We start from the raw sequence: 16,985 nt of genomic DNA on the forward strand, positions 1-16,985 counted from the left end.
AGATTGTCATAAATGCTGGTCATGGAAGGCCGCACGCCATCAATCACAAACTTGCGGATGTGTCACTGATTTCGGTTCTGGATTTTGGAGATTTGACTGCTCCAGCAGATCTGTTCTCAACCATTTCACTGAGGTACCGCGTCGGGGTAATTTACACCGGCACCGGGTATTTTACACCGCAGAATTGGGTAAATTTACACTTTACACCGCGTATAGGTAAATTTACACTGCGTATATATGTACTTAGTAATTTTTTTAAATTTCTTATTACCGGCACTACAATTAATCGCAACAACGTTGCTCCGGCCTACCCTACATAAGCTGAAAACTTAACTATTAACACTATCTTATCTACACGCTCACAATGGAGCCCACCTACGAGCTTACCCACGATTAAGCCTACCTACGAGCCTACCTACGAGCCTACCTACGATGGAGCTCACGATGGAGCCCACCTACGAGCCCACCCACGATGGAGCTCACGATGGAGCCCACCCACGAGCCCACTCATAATCAAGCTTGGATTTGAGCTCACAATCGAGCTGGATTTCAACTCACAATCAAGCTGGATTTCAACTCACAATCGAGCTTGGATTTGAGCTCACAATTGAGCTAGATTTTAATTCACAATCAAGCTTAGATTTAAGCTCACAATCAAGCTAGTAAGGAACTTATATAGAAATACATAGAAAGAATTTATAAAATATATAAATTATCTGTAAAACTAAAAAAAAGTGTGTAATATGTATACTGTTATATGTAAATTTACCTTACGTTTTACACCGCAATGCGGTGTAAAACGCGGTCTTTCTTCTGTGTTTTTTACCCGACAAAGCTGCGGGGTAAATTACCCGATTTTGTACCTTAGTGTTTACTTACATACGAATAGAATGGATATTCATGAGAAAGCTGTCCAGTGACCATATATGGGACAATTCATTGACGTCAACCTTCCCAACTCAACAGCGCAATTCTTTTCGGATTTTGGGCCTGATATATGTCGGTTGTGACATCCGATTCATCAAAGAGCTTCGCAAGTTTCACCGATTGCTTCTAGAAAGCTGGAGACGGCACTCATATTACAAAGGTTGAGGACGCTGAACAACCAACTGCTGGATGCAGACATCCTTGCGAAAGCTGATGTACAACAACAATTATTTAGTCACCAGACTGCTCCACGGTCAACAGTCGAGCCCACTATGCTATAGCCACAGGAGTTGATCGCACCCTATGGCGTTAGAAACTAGCTCATGCTGGACTAGAACCAAGGGTTGGAATGGTAAGAATCTCGCGACTTGATGCTTCCGTGTGTCAGCGTTGCCAGCTTATTGACCAGCGCCGGAAACTACACATCAATATTGTATTTCTGTAAGCGAATCAGCATCACGAACATCTCGCGTCGAATTACCGAACTTCACCGCGACGGGCTTTCCCCACAGCTCCTCCGCATCTCGTTTGCCGAGGCTTCACGTCATTCACGTTGACAGGCTCAACACCAACACGAGTTTCGTACTGTTAATGATTTCTGTACAACCACACATCGAAGGAAATCGAAAACTCGAAAGACAGTACAAAATCTTGATTTCAAAGTTTCCAGTGATCCCACACATTTCTTTACACACACAATGACGCTGGGACCGTACACAAATCTGCGTGTCGACAAACATGACCGCGTATATGTCATTACGATGCAAAAGGCTCCAGAGAACCGAATAAACATACAATTCGCGCAAGAGATGATACGAGCACTGCGTGACATCGAAAGAGAACTAGGATCTGGTTCAGAAGGCTGCGTGATAACCAGAGGAAATGACGAGAAGTTTTGGTGTACAGGATTGGAGTTGGATGAGTTGGACAGTAACCCTCATGCAAACACTGATGGTTTCTTTCCGGTACAGTGACACTGTCTCCCATGACGGGGACCAAGATCAAGCGAATACCGACCCACGCTGACCACAATCCAAAGCTCCTAGCGACCCTCCTCGACTACCCCTTCCCTACCATTGCCCTCTTAACCGGCCACACGTTCGGCGGCGCGTGTCCCCTCGCTCTCGCTCACGACTACAGAATCATGAACTCGCACCGAGGCTTCTTCTCCATGCCGCCTGTCGATTTGGGACTGCACTTCCCAGGTATCGGGTTCCTACCTCGTCTGAAACTTCGGCCGCAGGTTGCGCGCAAGATGCTGCTGGAGGCGCATAAGTGGACGGGTAAAGCAGCGCTGGAAGATGGTATTGTTGATGATATCGCCGAGCCGGAAGAGATGTTGCAGAAAGCGTTGGAGAAGGCAAGGAGTGTACAGGGGAAAGCTAAGATGGGGGTATATAGTCTATTGAGGAACGAGCTTTGGGGCGAGGCGGGCGAAAAGATACGAGGGATTTGCTATGTGCATGGGAGGGTGGTTACGGCGCCGGCGAAGGCGAAAATATGACGAGGATGGGAAGTTGGCGGAGGAGAAGAAGTTTGGTATCGCGAACTACTTGGGAGATTCTGAGTGCATTTCTCATTTTCCTTGATTATCGTTATCATTGACATCTTCCTTTCCCCTAACAATCCAGCCGGATCGATAACGATCGTCTAACTGAACTCTGTTGTATTTTAGAAGTAGTGATGCGGTTCAGATTGAAAGTTGTCTCCGGGCTGATGTGGATTCTCTGTGAGATTCGTGGTGATAATGAGGAAACTAAGTGTGTGTGCCCAAGGTTGACTAGGAGTTGGATGTTGGATTTTAAGGTTTGTTGTTTAGCGCTTCTTTACTAAAGGTGATTTGATGCTACAAATGCACAGCAACGTCATGCTGGCATATTGAAGCTTAGGTAGATGGGTTGGTCGTTGGAAGTCGCTCTTTTTGCACTAGATCTACGACGACATATGAGCAGTTCATGAGAAACATTAGGTTCCATGCTACGCATGTCATGTCAGTGCCTCGTACGATTTACTGTGCCACGCAGGTGTTGTGCTGATCATGCAAAACTCCTGTTTGTAAAACCATCACACCACAAGCATCCGCCATGATCAGATGATAACCCCTCACTACCTACAATTGCGGTGTATCGTGTTGCCCATAGCATGAGAGAGGAACGACATCCGGATCAGTTGAGGGTGGTGGATCGTCAATGTTGTCGTGGGGTGATGGTTGCGAGAATAGTCACAAAGTAAATAATACCGAGGCAAATGCCTATCCTGGACTAGTCAGATCCAGACCTTTGGATCGTTCGAAAGACTGTGGTCGGCGTACGTCATGATCTTGGTGCTAACGCTGCTCCTCGGCACGATTCTATCGGATGGAAAGGCACCCGCCAAGTAGGGGCGAGGCAATGGTGGAGATATATGGCTGGTGTCCCTCCATGCCTGGATCTGACAATCCTTGACATTTTTTTGCCAACTCGAGATAAGGTTGAGTGGGGAATTACCAAGCTTTAAATTGCTTGACCAGATCTACCAACGTTTGCTTACTCCCTTGCCCTTGGCACCGCGTACCTGCGTCCTGCATCAACAACCCCGTGCCCTGCCCAACGTCAAGATGAACGGCCACGCGCAGAATGGGTCTTCTCCTACGAACCTCGACGTCCTCATCATCGGCAGCGGTATATCTGGCATCAATGCCGCCTACCGCGTGCAGACACAACTCCCCAACTCTTCCTTCGCCATCCTCGAAGGCCGCCACGAGCTCGGCGGAACATGGTCACAGTTCAGGTACCCTGGCGTTCGGTCCGACTCGGACCTGCACACCCTAGGCTTTGAGTTCAACCCGTGGAAGGCGACCAATCCGATTGCGACTGGCGAGAGCATCATGACCTACTTGAACGAAACGGCGGTCAAGTTTGGTATCGATAAGAAAATCAGGTACAACCAGAAAGTCGTCGGGATGGACTGGAAGAGCGAGGAGCAGCGGTGGAAGGTCGATGTTGACGTTGGTTCAGAGGCCAGGAGAGTGGTATACTGGGCAAAGTGGGTCATCATGGGTACTGGCTACTACAGCTACGAGAAGCCCATGTCGGCGCGCATCCCAGGCATAGACAGCTTCAAGGGCCAAACGATACATCCGCAGTTCTGGCCCGAGAACCAGGACTTCGAGGGCAAAAAGGTCGTCGTTATCGGTTCGGGCGCCACTGCCATCACGCTGCTTCCGGCGCTGGTAGACAAGGGTGTTGCCCAGATCACGCAGCTGCAGCGTTCGCCAAGTTATATCCTGAGTATGCCACAGCCAAAGCCTGGGTCGAAGCCTCTATGGGAGAAGTGGTTGCCGCAGTGGATGGTGTTGAGGTGGAAACGCAAGTCACCCGTCATTCCTATAATGGCCTACACTGACAACAACTATAGGCTTCAAGTTTATCCTCATCCCAACCCTCTTGTACTACTTTTGCATGTATTTCCCCACGCGCGCTGCAAACTTCATCCGTCATGAAACCCGCAAAATGCTTCCTGACGACATCCCCATGGACCCTCATTTCAAGCCCGGCTACAACCCCTGGGAACAACGTCTCTGCTTGTGTCCTGACGGCGACTTTTTCGAATGTCTTGCCAGCGAGCGCGCCCAAATCGTGACCGACACCATCAAGAACGTAGTCGCAGATGGCATCGAACTTGACAGCGGCAACAAACTTGACGCCGACATCATCATCACCGCTACAGGTCTGAACCTGCGCTTCCTCGGCGGCGTCGATCTGAGCGTCGATGGCAAGAAAATCGACGTTCCCTCCGAGTATCTCTGGCGCTTCAGTATGCTATCTAATGTACCCAACCTTGGGCTAATAATTGGATACTGGAATGCCTCCTGGACCCTAGGAAGCGACACTGCATCGCGCCTCTTTACAAGGATTATCAAACAGATGAACGAAACTGGGTCTACATCAGTTACTCCTGAAATCAGCGCAGAGGACAAAAAGAACCCGCAGTCTGCGAGCCCTTTGAAGAGTACGTACATCAAAAACACCGAGAACGGTCTGCCGAACTGCGGAAACAGGGGACCATGGCGACCGAGGGATTTTTACTTCGTGGATCGCTGGAGGGCGGAGAGGGGAGATCTGAATGATGGATTGGTGTGGGGGAAGGTAAGTACGTGAGATGTACATGCGGGGCACATGACAATGAAGGTGAAATGGCATTTTAGAGGCAAGATGTACTGTTTAGGCTCTTGTGTTCTCCCGTCTTATATATCCATCGCCCGATATGACGGAGTAAATAAGAACATCTGAATATCATCAACCCTCGTTGGATAGTCGCAAACCTCTAGCTATCGATAAAACACGTGATTAGAGAGAGACTCTTGCCGGACGCTTTGCCATGAGGTTGTGAGGGCCTTGACTCAAGGCATGTCGCATGGTGGACCCTCGCATGGTGCATGTTGCATCGGCTCGGGCCCAAGACCCACCCGCTCCACCGAGCATAAAAACGACCCGAAAAGATCTTCGAAGAGACCCTTGGACGTAGAGAACCCGAACACGAACACGATTCCGTTACAAAGACAAGGATGGCAATCCCACTCTCTAAATCCAACAGCCGATCCATCATCATGCCACCCCACCAACACCTCCCACGCCGCTTTCGCACAGCCTCATTTGCGATTGTTGCCGCTTCCCGTGCGGCTGTTCCAAACAGAGAAAACGGAGGCATGTCACTCCCGGTTTCGAAACAGTTATCATGGAATCTAGTGTTTTGGGTTGTGTCGGGGGCCAATCACGAGGCTTTGTTACGCACGTCCTTCCCGCGCAGTGAGCGTTTTCATGCAACGGCTTTCGCTTGCAAGAAAAGACTTGGGGCTGAAACGGTGACATGTTGAGGACGGCATCGTGGAGGAACGGTTCGTGATCCGTTAATATGGTGAGCCGCAAGTTTAGGAGCATAAATATGCGGATGTGTGTTGCTGCTTTCTTTCGTCTCATCGACAGTCGCTTCGTTCGTTCTCTGCATTTACGTTCATTCATTCATTTCTTCATTCATTTCAATTCCATTCATTTGAACTTTCATCATAAGACACAGGATGTCTTCCCTTCTCTTCTTCATCGCTGCAGCGCAGCTTACCAACGCCTACACCCAAGTCAACGTCGCTAGCCCCTTCATGACCAAGAACATCGACCCCATTGTCGTCCCTGGCGCCTACAAATCCCACTTGCACTCCTTCTTCGGCTCCGACGCCGTCACACTGAACACCAACACCAGTGCCGAGTTGCAAGCTGGCTGCACAAATGCCGAGAACCCCAATGATTTGAGCGTGTACTGGGTACCTACGCCGCTGTACACTACAGACGGCGGCGCAACCTACTCACCCATCCCTGTCATGCGCTTCAGTGCGTACTACAACCTCGGCGAGGCGGAGGCCCAGGTCCCCATACCGCAGAATCTGAAAATGGTTGCGGGTAAATCCGCGGCCACGACCGCAGCGGATATGGTGGCTGATGCGAAAGCGACCTGGTCCTGCGAGGGTGGAGGCAGCGCCGCACTGGACGCCAATGGTTTCCCTAGCTCAACATGCAGTACGCACCTCCAGCAGCTGTTGTACTTCCCATCCTGCGTCAACACCGACACGCTTGAAACCGCGTACAAGTCGGGCAAATCGTGCCCATCCGGCATGTCCTCGATGCCCCAGCTGCGCTTCAGCATCCGCTACGACTTGCGCTCTGTGCTGCCCGACGGGTGGTCTGGAACCGCGCCAATCAAACTGGCTTGCGGTAACGCGTATTGCTCGCACGGCGATTTCATCAACGGGTGGACGGTCGAGGCTGCCCAGAACATGCTCGCGACGACCAAGGAAAAGATGCATTTCAGTAGTGTGGATGGCGCGTTGGGAACGTACAACTCTGGTCCCACCTGCAAGGCGACGGACGCGGATCCCGAGAACGGAACGAGCGATTTTGCGAAGAGCGTCGAGATGATGCAGAAGAGGAGTTTGGCGGGGTGGGCGAGGAGTCGGATTGCGAGGGGTTTGTAGGTTGAGTATTTGAGTATTTGAGGGCGAGAGTTGGTTCTGTACATATGAGAGGGGAGGAAAAAGAGCGAGTCTACTCAGCTCTTACGGAAAGCGTAGAGAATTTTATGAAAACAGATTATGTCGATAGACAAATGATATCTAGATTCGAGCTGTACATGTATCTATCATATTTGATCCGCTCCATCAGCAGACATGCAGATACGATTAGTGAATTTTGGTAGTCGAAAAGCTTGGGTGTTGAGGAACTCTGCGTCACGTTATAGTCTTCTATCATTCCCGTCATCTTCTCGCTTCGGTCTGATTGCAATCCTGTCCAAGGTTTTTCTTAGTGTAAGTATAAGCCAATTACTATTGATGTGGAAAAGAAGTTGCAATCACCAGGACCTAAACAAAAAAATGAGGAGAAGTGAATAACTCTGAAGCGACGCATCTCATTGTAGAGCAATCAATCTAAACTGATCTGACAAATTTGCAATTAGTGCAGAAACTCGTTGAAAAAGCTTACAGCACTCCTCTTAGCCCTCTCCAATCCATCCTTCTGCGCCTTATCATTCGGATCGCCCCTTGCCGCAAACCCATGTTTTAGACCAGGGAAATAAACGTATTCCCACGGCACGCCAGTTTTCGGCAGCGCCGCCAGTGTGTACTGCTTAAACTCCTCCGTGTAGAATGGGTCGTGCTCCGGCACCAGGACTTGCACGGGAACCTTGAGCGCGTCGAGGTCCGCCTTTTCGAGCAGGGATGGATGCGCACTGGAGACAGCATCGACGAGCGAAGGGTCGGCGCCGAGTTGGTAGGCCGCCCAGCCGCCGTAGCAGAAGCCGATGGCGCCAACTTTGGAGTATTGCGCCTTCAGAGCTTGGGCGGCGGCTTTGATCTCGGGCCAGCGGATCTCCCTGCTGTTGCGACCGATGAAGGCTGGCAAGTCGAATTTTGCCCGTAGCTCGGGGTCGGATAATGCGTCTGGGTCAACGACTTCGCCGCCCAAGCTGGAAATGTGTTAGTTTTTGGGCAGGTTACATGCCAATGGGTGAGACTTACCAGTCAATCACATAGGCGGTGACATTGGCTTCTTTTGCGTAGTGGTCGGCAAGGATACGAGCGTTGGTAAATGTCCAGCCGAAGACGTCTGGGATGATGAGAAGAGCAGTGTCCTTGGAGTCGCCTGTGACGTAGGCCTTGTTCTTTCCAATTGTGGACTCGGTGCCAGTGGGCGTGCCGTTCCAGGCGAAGCCCGATTTGCAGTTTTCGCAAGACATGTTGAGTATGAAGAATGTTTGTGATAGGAGTTGATGAGTGGATAAGAAATGCTGGGCGGGCCAAGGGATCGTATTTATCAATACCGCGGGGTACTTGCTAGACTTGCGGGAACAGTAAAACTCCGAATCGAAGACGGATCAACGATATCACCGTATGGGAATGCTGCGTAGAACATATCCGATGGGGATAAGCTGGAAGTCACTATTTCCGTAGTATCGCCGGTTTTGGCCGTAGTGACGTACGTCTAACAACACGATATACTTCCTAATATGGTACCAGAATGTCGTTAAGAGCGATATATCCAGGCTCCTTGGTGTATCGGGAGCAGTATAAACTCCGCTGGTCGCTGATATGGACAAGGGCACATGCAGTGGTTGCAATGAGTCGGGTTGCCGGCTGAGGTGATGCATCGTATGGAGTGAGGTACATAATGATAGTAAGCAACGGAGTGTAAGTGAATGCGATGCACCGAATACACGAGATCTGAAAGTAAATTTGCAAATAAGTCTTGCCTACATGGAGAAAGATACAGTCTACCGGCATTCGTTTGTACTGCAAATCACAGTACAACAAATAAGGCAGCCGGAGACGAAAGTGTAAGTTGCAACCATCTCTCTATATTGATCCTTGCGCCCACTGTTGTTGATAGATGTGTGCGTCGGCCGCAATGTTGAGGTTGAGCTGGCGCTGGACCTGAGCACCACTGCCGTATCTCTCGTACATGATCGTGAAACTCTCACCAATCGGGGGTGTGGTGTGACAACTTTCCCGCTCCCAGAGTCGACGTCTGTTGGACCACTCCGCCTCCTGAAACCAGTTCACGACCCATTCTAGAGGAATGGCCTGTATGCGAGCAACGAATTTGACATCCTCTCGTCCATCGTTCGCGAAGAAGAACTCCTTACCGCGGAACTGACCAGGACCAAGAAGTGGCCAGGCACGCTGTCCATGGGCAGTAGGGTTGATAGGTGCGTAGGGGGCCCCTGTATAGATGTTCAGAATCCGGAATGCACGCTCACGCTCTGAAGAAGTAGTGTACTCTTCTACCTTGATGGAGAAGAGTTGTTTAATCCCATCATGTATTAAATTGTTCATGGGATTAGTGATACGGCCAATGACGGATGTCTCCCATGAGAAACCAAGCTCAGCATTCTTGTCGTAGCGACTGCAGAACGGCTCATCACCATATTGAGCATTATGGAGCCAGAATTCGTATGCATGCCCGATTTCGTGGACGATTGTGGCAGCAAAAGAGAACCACGCTCTGTATTGCTCGGCGAGAATCGATGTTGAGTAGTTGTTTTTGAAGTATTTTTGGAAGTCCGCGTTCATGGAGATGCTGGGTCGAGCATGGCGGTAGCGGGGAGAGCGGTATTTTTCGTGTGTCGTAGGCCAGTCTTGAGGACGATAGCTCTTGAACCAAGGCATCATGGATTTGTGCAGATATGTTACACCGTAGACCTCGCAGGTGGAGGCGCGAGGCGAAAACATGAAAGTGATAACTTCTCCCAATTCCTGCAGATTCACCTTGACCTGCGCGATCGCTGGTGCGCTGACTGAGTAGCTTGTGGTCTGAACCCACGTCCCCGGCGAGGGAGAGGTGCGATAAGTTCGTTCTCCAAACGTTAGATGGCTGAACCAGAGCAGGCAGTAGTCTTCGGTCAAGAAACGCGAGGCAAGTCTGAAAGCAGGCTCAAGTCGATGCCAGATAGCGGAGGTATCCTGATCTAGACCAGTCACCCATCGATTTTGGAACATTGGGAGGATGTCGTTAGTCAATGAAGGCTGAGAGCTTGTTGCACTCTCTCCAAAATAGCCCCTCTGGCCAAAATCGTGTAGAAGCTTCTGGAGAAACGCTTCAAGGGAAGCCATCTTGGTTGAAAGTAGTGTTCTGTCTAGAAAGATGAATTACTCTCGCAAGTGGAAGAAAGGAGCTAGAGCGAGCTTTATAGCGTGTATGGCAAGAAGGACTGGTCTGGTGAATGTACGTGTTATACACGTGCAACGTGAAAGCAAGGGGAATGGCCGGCATGCTATTGTGCACGTGCAACAAGCTTTTATTCCAAGTTGAGCAAGTAGAATGGAATGAAAAGAGTCTTGTCTCATTCACTGATTCGGACCCCGTGATATCATTACATTAGTAACATGGAGAATATTCTAACAACTGTTATCTCCAGTGAGATGTCTTGAAGTTGACATCGCTGCTCCTTCGTTTAAAGGCAACCATGAGAAAGAAGAGTTCTGTGAGATATACTGGTAAGAGTCGATGTTGAGAAGTGGTGGTAGTGAGTGCCAACGACGTGACACGCTGTCATCGTGACCATCCATTACCGTCAGGGAGCGTTGGCCATGACAGTGAACGCACGTATCTAGCTCAGGTCATATGGTGGACATGTGATGTAAAAAATATGTTGTGGAAACCTCGTGTGAAGAAGGAAATGAGCTCTTGTTCGTAACACGTTGATTCTGGAATGGCAAACGACTCAAGGCAGCGGGGCCACCACCAAACAACACATTTCTACCTCCCAAACACGGGTTGAAATGTCTATTTGGTAGATACCTACAATTTTGCTATCACTTTGGATGAGAAGATCCACTGCTACACCTCTGCATGTATGGTAATTAGGCAGGAAAAAATACGGACCTAACACTTTCTTTTGTACTTTCCTGGTAACGGTCTTGGACGGCTCGCCGCTTACGATGCGCAGTGGCGTAGGCAGTCTGTATCCAATCAGTCTGTCATGTAGGTCGCGTCGTAGGTCCTCGATGGTCAACGTATACTCAGCGTTTCCATGTACACGTCAAGGACGCGTCAGCCAAATCTTCCTTCTGGAATGAGATTACTGTTGCCACGTGTTGCCCGAACTCTTCGTCGACGACGCCCACCGTCATGACTTCAGCGACATATGGCAGGCTCAGCAGCTCCCGCTCGATACCCAGTACTGGAATTCTGTACCCGTTGGATTTGATGATATCAAAAGATGTCTGACCCACGATGTATTAGTAATTTCCCTCTCTCATCTTCGTCGACCTCGAAGAGTCTGATGTTAACTCCACTTGTGATTTGACCCACTGGGACCTTCTTGTCATCGAGACTCACCATAAACACAGCGCTGAACTCAGTGGCGCCATATCTTTGCACGATTCCCTTCTGCATTAAGACGGATCAAAATTCGTTCAGCGGTTCAGGAATTCCGCAAAGGCGAGCGCGGAATCGTCATACTCCTGCGATGTACTTTGCTAGCTCTTCAGGTGGCAGTTTGTACAGAACACGCTGGTAATGCCGCCTCATAAGTATATGTATAGTGGGCACACCTGAAAAGAAAGTCAGCCACCGATGAGGACTAACTGCGCCTTCTTTCCACCGCTTCCACTTCCAGGCCTCTTCGAAGCCACTGCTACGAGGCTCGATATGGCTCCCGAATATCAGAAACGAGAAGACATTGATTCCTGCTCCGGTTACATGGTGAACGGGAAGTACATGAAGCAAGACATCGTCTTCAGTAATCCTGTAGTGGTCAGTTACAGACAGGACACAGTTGAAAACAAAGGCTCTTCGTATAACGCTTGCTTTGGGCGAACCAGTTGTGCCACTCATCGAGATCATGACGCCTGGCGCATTTTCTTCTAGTGCACGGTTCGACGAAATCAGGATAGCTGAAGGATCGAGCGTGGTGTATGTACAGGGGCCAATCGGAACGCCACGGAAGCGCTCGTTGCTCATGGTCGCGATGCGCTTCTCCAGATCGCAGCACTTCTTCAAGTCAGACGAGCTGACAAGAACCAGCACCGACTCGGACTTCTCGACATAGTATGTCGCCTCTTCGATAAGCAGCGCTGGCGTGACGGGCGCCCCAAGTGCCAAAACTGCATGCATTGCGACGGTGTATTCATAACCGCCTGCGGCTACAATGACGATGAAGACCTCCTCCCGCCGCTGGAGTGATTCCATTGTCGACTTGCCGAAAGTGTTCAACATCGTCTCACGCAAGGCCAGCACATCGGAAAGAAGCTCGAGGCGTGTTCTCAGGTGGTTTGAACGGACATCGTCAATAACCACTCGGGCCGGCGTTCTACTTGCGTACCGGAGAAGCCGGCCAAAGATTAGCTGTACGGTATCAGTGTGCATGTACATCCCAAGCCGTTGGGTGACAGTTCATACCGTGTTTGGGAGCAGATGGTAGCCAGCTTGCGTCGGCACCATAGAAACGCGATCTTCCATATCTATGTCCTGTTGGCGTGACAAATAACGGCTTACTCAGTCCCCCACACCATCGCTGTAGTAGCAAGATATGAAAGTGATGATATAACTGAACCGCGAGTCGGTGTCATGTGCTATTTCTGGCAAATGTCGGCATCTCAACCGGATCACCGGCAGACCGCGGGGAAGGTCCCTGATATACCCCACCTCGGGAACTAATAGTTTCGCGGGATCACGGTAGCGCAGCGGGACAGCCGTTCGCCTCGTTCAAGAGTCACGTGGCAGTGCTTATATTGATCTACCAATCAGACTAACCGAAAAGGCCGAGTAGTGGGAACAATTCGCATCAGCAGGTGTGGCGACTACCATGACTCCAGGACTACCTGGGCGGGCGAGTATGGTATACAGCGGGTTTGTGCATGCATCCCGAAAAGGCACGGGTGTAACTTCCGGCCAACCAAACTGCAGCCAGTCTTCCCAGAGACGAACCGACAACCCAGCAGTGTCATTTCAGCCGCGATCCACCATATGTGGCACTGCTTATGGCATGTACGAGAAGATTTCATGCAGTTCGATACCCGAGTACAAGGAAGATCCCCGTCAATGAACGAGTCGCGCTCCTGTGTCAGGGGTTTGCAGAATGCGCATTAAGAGCGACGAACTGATCGTTTTGTGCATTAGTTTGGAAAGTTTAGTCTATCTTGTATTTGTCGGTTGTGTACTATGCTTTGTGACAAATCTTAGCTAGAAGTTCAGGATCTCCTGCCACACCGGGTTTCTGCACCCTACTCCAGGCTCCGTTTATGGCGGCTAAAATTTCTCAATATCGCGCAGTCGTGGCGCAACAGATACACGGAAGCCTCGAATTGACGAATCACCAAGCGTAAGCCGGTCTACCGGCCTGCCGAGAAGCCGAATTGCAATATATGCACACTTCGATGCACAAAGCGTAAGGGCGTCAGATCAACTGCGTAGCGCTTAGTCCTCCATACTGCCCAGCCGTCGTTTGCCTGGCATTCTTATACAATCTAACTAAGGTAGCGACATGGGACTGATGACCATTTCCGGTGTACTGCTGGCGACGCTCTGGTGCTTGGCCCACCAGCAGATGCTCCGCCCGGCGACGTGTCTCCTCATAGCCCTGGAACTCAGAGCGGATGACGCATGCTCGTCTTACACCTCGAGACACGTGCTTCAAAAATGCTGAACTGTACACCGCTGCCTCGCGACATTACTATTTTTGAGTATTTGAGTGGTGCACTGGTGGAAGGGAATGTTGTGACTCCCATCCTGTGACAAGCACACACTTAGATGCACATGGATTACCTGGATTGCGATGTGACCTCATGTTTCTCCACGCGGGCTTATCACCAGGCGCGGAAAAGATGCCTGTGATTGATTTGAGTTGAGCATGATCGCTGCGGTATCTATGACGAACAGCATGGCTACCGTCAATGTGGGTTCGCTTCGGGCGCTTGCATGTCGAGTTCAGCCGTCTTGGATCACTCGCACTACGTGCCGCGTCCTATCCATGTCGTTGTTCACACGCGGCAGCTTTGAGAGTGGGAATCAAACAAGGGGGCGTTCGGCGAGTACTCCCCTTGCCTGTTTGGGGCCATGATTGAGCCGGATCGGGGTGTCAATGTCATATAGTTGTCTTTGCTCTGCTTCGGGCTGTAATTGGAAGTTGTGGCCAGCTTTCGAACCAATGATATCGAGTGTGCCAAGGTGAGAAAAAGCAAAATGACAATCACCGGCATGCCCTTGTCTTTTAAATTCCAAGTCGGTGGAAACGTAGACGAGTGTTCCCGCGCCGCATCGCCTCGGCTGCAATCAAGCGCATCCGTGCGCTTTTGTACCCAAAGGACGGTGATTACGACGGACGGGGAGGCGGGCAGCATAACGTTGGCGCAGGTCACGGACGCGGGTGAAAGTTGAAGCTTGTATACGGGGGGCCGGAAATCAATCCGCGCAGAACTCGCCATGTTACTGTTTGCGTGCTTAGTGCCAGTCGGCCCGTCCGCCAAACGTCTTAGTCGGCCAGTGCGGCCCTTGTTACACGACGGAAGGACCTTGCGGTGAAGGGGTAAACTTGACAGCTCTCGCCGGTGAATCCTACGTGTTTGTTCACCCAAATCCACGGTAGGTGTGACTGATCATCGAGTCGTATATAACTAACCGTACTCCAGGCCGCGGATATGTCCTTAGTTCCTCTGCCTGTGCAAGCTCTGACCCCCTTTTTCTGACACTAGCTTTGTGTCTCGATCGCCGTCATCATGATCAAAAAATCATGCCCCTCCACTGTGGACGACAAGTCATTTCACCTTTCTTTCCTGGACCAGAACGCTGTCCGGGTATACATACAGACACTCAACATCTTCCCGGTAAGCGCAACTTTGCCGCCGATCCTGAAAATGCAAAACTGACTCGACATCGCTAGTTTCCCGATCAGAACAATGCAGAGGATGCCATACAAGCTCTGGAGAAAGGGCTTTGCCTCACGCTCCAGAAGTACCCGTTCCTTGCAGGCACCCTCAGCCTAGGTGAATCGGGGAGGCTTTCTCTCGACTACCCAACGAAAGTATCGGATGAAGACATGGTCAGCCTTTTCCAGTCTTCGCAGATTAATAGGCACAATCGGGACTTTCCGCACACTTACGAGCAACTCAAACGAAAGGGTATGCCGCCAAGTGCCTTCAAGAGTGCCATGTTCAAACCGGACGACCTTAACAACTATCCTGGTGTCCCATCAAGTGGCGAAGGGATTGTGGACTTTGAGAAGAGCGATGCACCTGTGTTAAGAGTGCAAGCATTCTTTGTTCCTGGAGGGCTCGTCCTGAGCATGTATGGGCACCACAGTGTGTTGGACTTCTCTGGTATCACTACATTTTGGGGAGACTTCGCTACAAATGTTTCCAAGGTCTCGCAGACGCGCGATAAGAGGACTTTGGAGGGTCTAGGTATTGCGCTTTTCTTGTTAAGGCTTACACTCGCTGACCGTACCAGTTCCGACGAGCATCGCTGATCAGCAATCCTCCATGCGACTCCAACTCGACGAGAAGATTCCTGCTGAAACAGATCAGCGCTCCACTGCTGATTGTTATTGCGATGGAGCTTACACATACAAAAAAACCTTACCACAGGAAACCAAATGCACTCAGCGACTGCTCGTTATACCCGCAGCCCGCATCCGGAATTATCGCGATCGACTCCAACCATACTTTCCGGAATCAACCCCGCCTACCCGGTGCAATGTTCTTGCCGCTCTGGTCTGGACATACGTTACACGAGCAAGATCGAAACGGCTGGCTGAATTTGGATACACGGATACCAGCGTCGGAATTGCCACCGACTTGCGAAAGCGTCAGGATCCTAAAATGGGAGCAGAGTACATGGGCAACATGGCACTCTTCTCTCGCGGCACATTGAAGATCGCGGATCTTGCCGCCGAGGACCGGTGAGTTTATTCTTAGCTTTCGACCGTTGATCAGTAATACCTTGTGCCCTCGATTGTCGAGGTTCTGGGTCTTGCACGACCAACTCTTTCCATAGAATACCGACTGACACGCGATACAGTGTAACCAACTCCACTATTCTCCACGTCATCAAGAAGATTAAGAGCACTATCGCAGAAGTGAACAACGATTGGGTTACTCGCCACCTTACCTTTTTCAAGTCCATCGAACACATTCAAGACACAGAGTGTGGGCTTGCTCTTTTTGGCGGGTCGGACATCTATATCACCTCTTGGTTGAACTTCGGCGCGGATCTACGTTGGTGCATACCCGGCACCGACTGTACACAGGGCGGTCTCGAGGGTCGACCTGAGTATGTCAGACGCGCGTATGGTCCTGGCGACGGCGGTATGATTTTCCTTCCACGACGACGAGAGCCCACAAAGGGTGGTGAGGCGCCTTTTGAGATCCTTGTCCGCCTTGCCGACGAAGATATGCAACGTTTGCTGAATGAGAAGGGCGGATTGGCCAGTTGGGCTGACGCGGTGATTGAGTAAGACGCTGGCGTTGATGCTCTCATCGACATGTTTTTTTTGATACCTTTTCTTACGTCCTTGTTTCTCATGAGCGAGTTTATTTTCTGTTTACATTGCTCTCATGATCTTTGCGTTAAAGCGTTGGGCATTGGGCATTGGGCATCGGTTATGGCATCGGTTATGGTATTGGCTATGGTACTGGCTATGGTATTGGCTATGGTATTGGTTATGGTATCGGTTATGGCATAGGGCATGGCACTGAGCACTGGTTATTTCTTTTACGTCTGGGTCTGGACATCTGATATCCTGTACAACTAGCTGTTTTTCTTTACGTTTCTGAGGTTCTTTTTCTCTACCTCATCCTATTACGGCGATGAGAGGTAGCTGGCCTATGTGGGTGTTGCTTTTTATTGTATCTAGGTTCGTGTGTGTTTATCCTTTTTTAAGCTTAGTAGCCTGCGAGTACCAACAATGGCGATTCAAGTCTTTCGGTTCCGATCTGGAGTTATGTTTCTTATCTCCATATTTGCATAAATCATGATGGGTAGATGAAATGTATGCTCAGCCCCAATTTACCGAAATTTGCCCCACGTCACCGACTC

The 16,985-nt window shown here is 50.3% G+C and overlaps 8 protein-coding genes across 8 annotated transcripts; 4 read left to right on the forward strand and 4 right to left on the reverse strand.

Moving 5' to 3' along the window:
* The first annotated feature begins 1,501 nt into the window (after window positions 1-1,501).
* P153DRAFT_368470 (ClpP/crotonase) lies at window positions 1,502-2,626 on the forward strand. Its single transcript, XM_033668524.1, has 2 exons — window positions 1,502-1,892; window positions 1,967-2,626. The coding sequence occupies exons 1-2, from the start codon at window positions 1,626-1,628 to the stop codon at window positions 2,429-2,431; spliced, it is 732 nt and encodes a 243-aa protein (XP_033521524.1). The 5' UTR covers window positions 1,502-1,625; the 3' UTR covers window positions 2,432-2,626.
* Window positions 2,627-3,357: 731 nt separating this feature from the next.
* P153DRAFT_424452 (FAD/NAD(P)-binding domain-containing protein) lies at window positions 3,358-5,244 on the forward strand. Its single transcript, XM_033672489.1, has 2 exons — window positions 3,358-4,274; window positions 4,324-5,244. The coding sequence occupies exons 1-2, from the start codon at window positions 3,524-3,526 to the stop codon at window positions 5,064-5,066; spliced, it is 1,494 nt and encodes a 497-aa protein (XP_033521525.1). The 5' UTR covers window positions 3,358-3,523; the 3' UTR covers window positions 5,067-5,244.
* Window positions 5,245-5,983: 739 nt separating this feature from the next.
* On the forward strand, window positions 5,984-6,931 carry P153DRAFT_387685 (uncharacterized protein; the record flags this gene model as incomplete). Its single annotated transcript, XM_033670674.1, has 1 exon — window positions 5,984-6,931. One exon carries the CDS (start codon window positions 5,984-5,986, stop codon window positions 6,929-6,931), a length of 948 nt encoding a protein of 315 aa, XP_033521526.1.
* Window positions 6,932-7,406: 475 nt separating this feature from the next.
* On the reverse strand, window positions 7,407-8,190 carry P153DRAFT_295446 (alpha/beta-hydrolase; the record flags this gene model as incomplete). Its single annotated transcript, XM_033664029.1, has 2 exons — window positions 7,407-7,920; window positions 7,973-8,190. The coding sequence occupies 2 exons, from the start codon at window positions 8,188-8,190 to the stop codon at window positions 7,407-7,409; spliced, it is 732 nt and encodes a 243-aa protein (XP_033521527.1).
* Window positions 8,191-8,806: 616 nt separating this feature from the next.
* Window positions 8,807-9,949, reverse strand: P153DRAFT_295461 (uncharacterized protein; the record flags this gene model as incomplete). Its single annotated transcript, XM_033664032.1, has 1 exon — window positions 8,807-9,949. One exon carries the CDS (start codon window positions 9,947-9,949, stop codon window positions 8,807-8,809), a length of 1,143 nt encoding a protein of 380 aa, XP_033521528.1.
* A 1,023-nt stretch (window positions 9,950-10,972) lies between these two features.
* P153DRAFT_387688 (acetyl-CoA synthetase-like protein) lies at window positions 10,973-12,395 on the reverse strand (the record flags this gene model as incomplete). Its single annotated transcript, XM_033670675.1, has 4 exons — window positions 10,973-11,176; window positions 11,265-11,342; window positions 11,415-12,299; window positions 12,354-12,395. 4 exons carry the CDS (start codon window positions 12,393-12,395, stop codon window positions 10,973-10,975), a joined length of 1,209 nt encoding a protein of 402 aa, XP_033521529.1.
* A 1,538-nt stretch (window positions 12,396-13,933) lies between these two features.
* Window positions 13,934-14,377, reverse strand: P153DRAFT_387689 (uncharacterized protein; the record flags this gene model as incomplete). Its single annotated transcript, XM_033670676.1, has 1 exon — window positions 13,934-14,377. One exon carries the CDS (start codon window positions 14,375-14,377, stop codon window positions 13,934-13,936), a length of 444 nt encoding a protein of 147 aa, XP_033521530.1.
* Window positions 14,378-14,456: 79 nt separating this feature from the next.
* P153DRAFT_368478 (trichothecene 3-O-acetyltransferas-like protein) lies at window positions 14,457-16,888 on the forward strand. The gene is made up of 5 exons (XM_033668525.1): window positions 14,457-14,534; window positions 14,582-14,776; window positions 14,833-15,352; window positions 15,399-15,849; window positions 15,969-16,888. Exons 2-5 carry the CDS (start codon window positions 14,669-14,671, stop codon window positions 16,402-16,404), a joined length of 1,515 nt encoding a protein of 504 aa, XP_033521531.1. The 5' UTR covers window positions 14,457-14,534; window positions 14,582-14,668; the 3' UTR covers window positions 16,405-16,888.
* Window positions 16,889-16,985: the final 97 nt, after the last annotated feature.

The sequence above is a fragment of the Dothidotthia symphoricarpi genome (assembly GCF_010015815.1).
Source record: "Dothidotthia symphoricarpi CBS 119687 unplaced genomic scaffold P153scaffold_15, whole genome shotgun sequence".
In the NCBI taxonomy this organism is placed as follows: Eukaryota; Fungi; Ascomycota; class Dothideomycetes; order Pleosporales; family Dothidotthiaceae; genus Dothidotthia; species Dothidotthia symphoricarpi.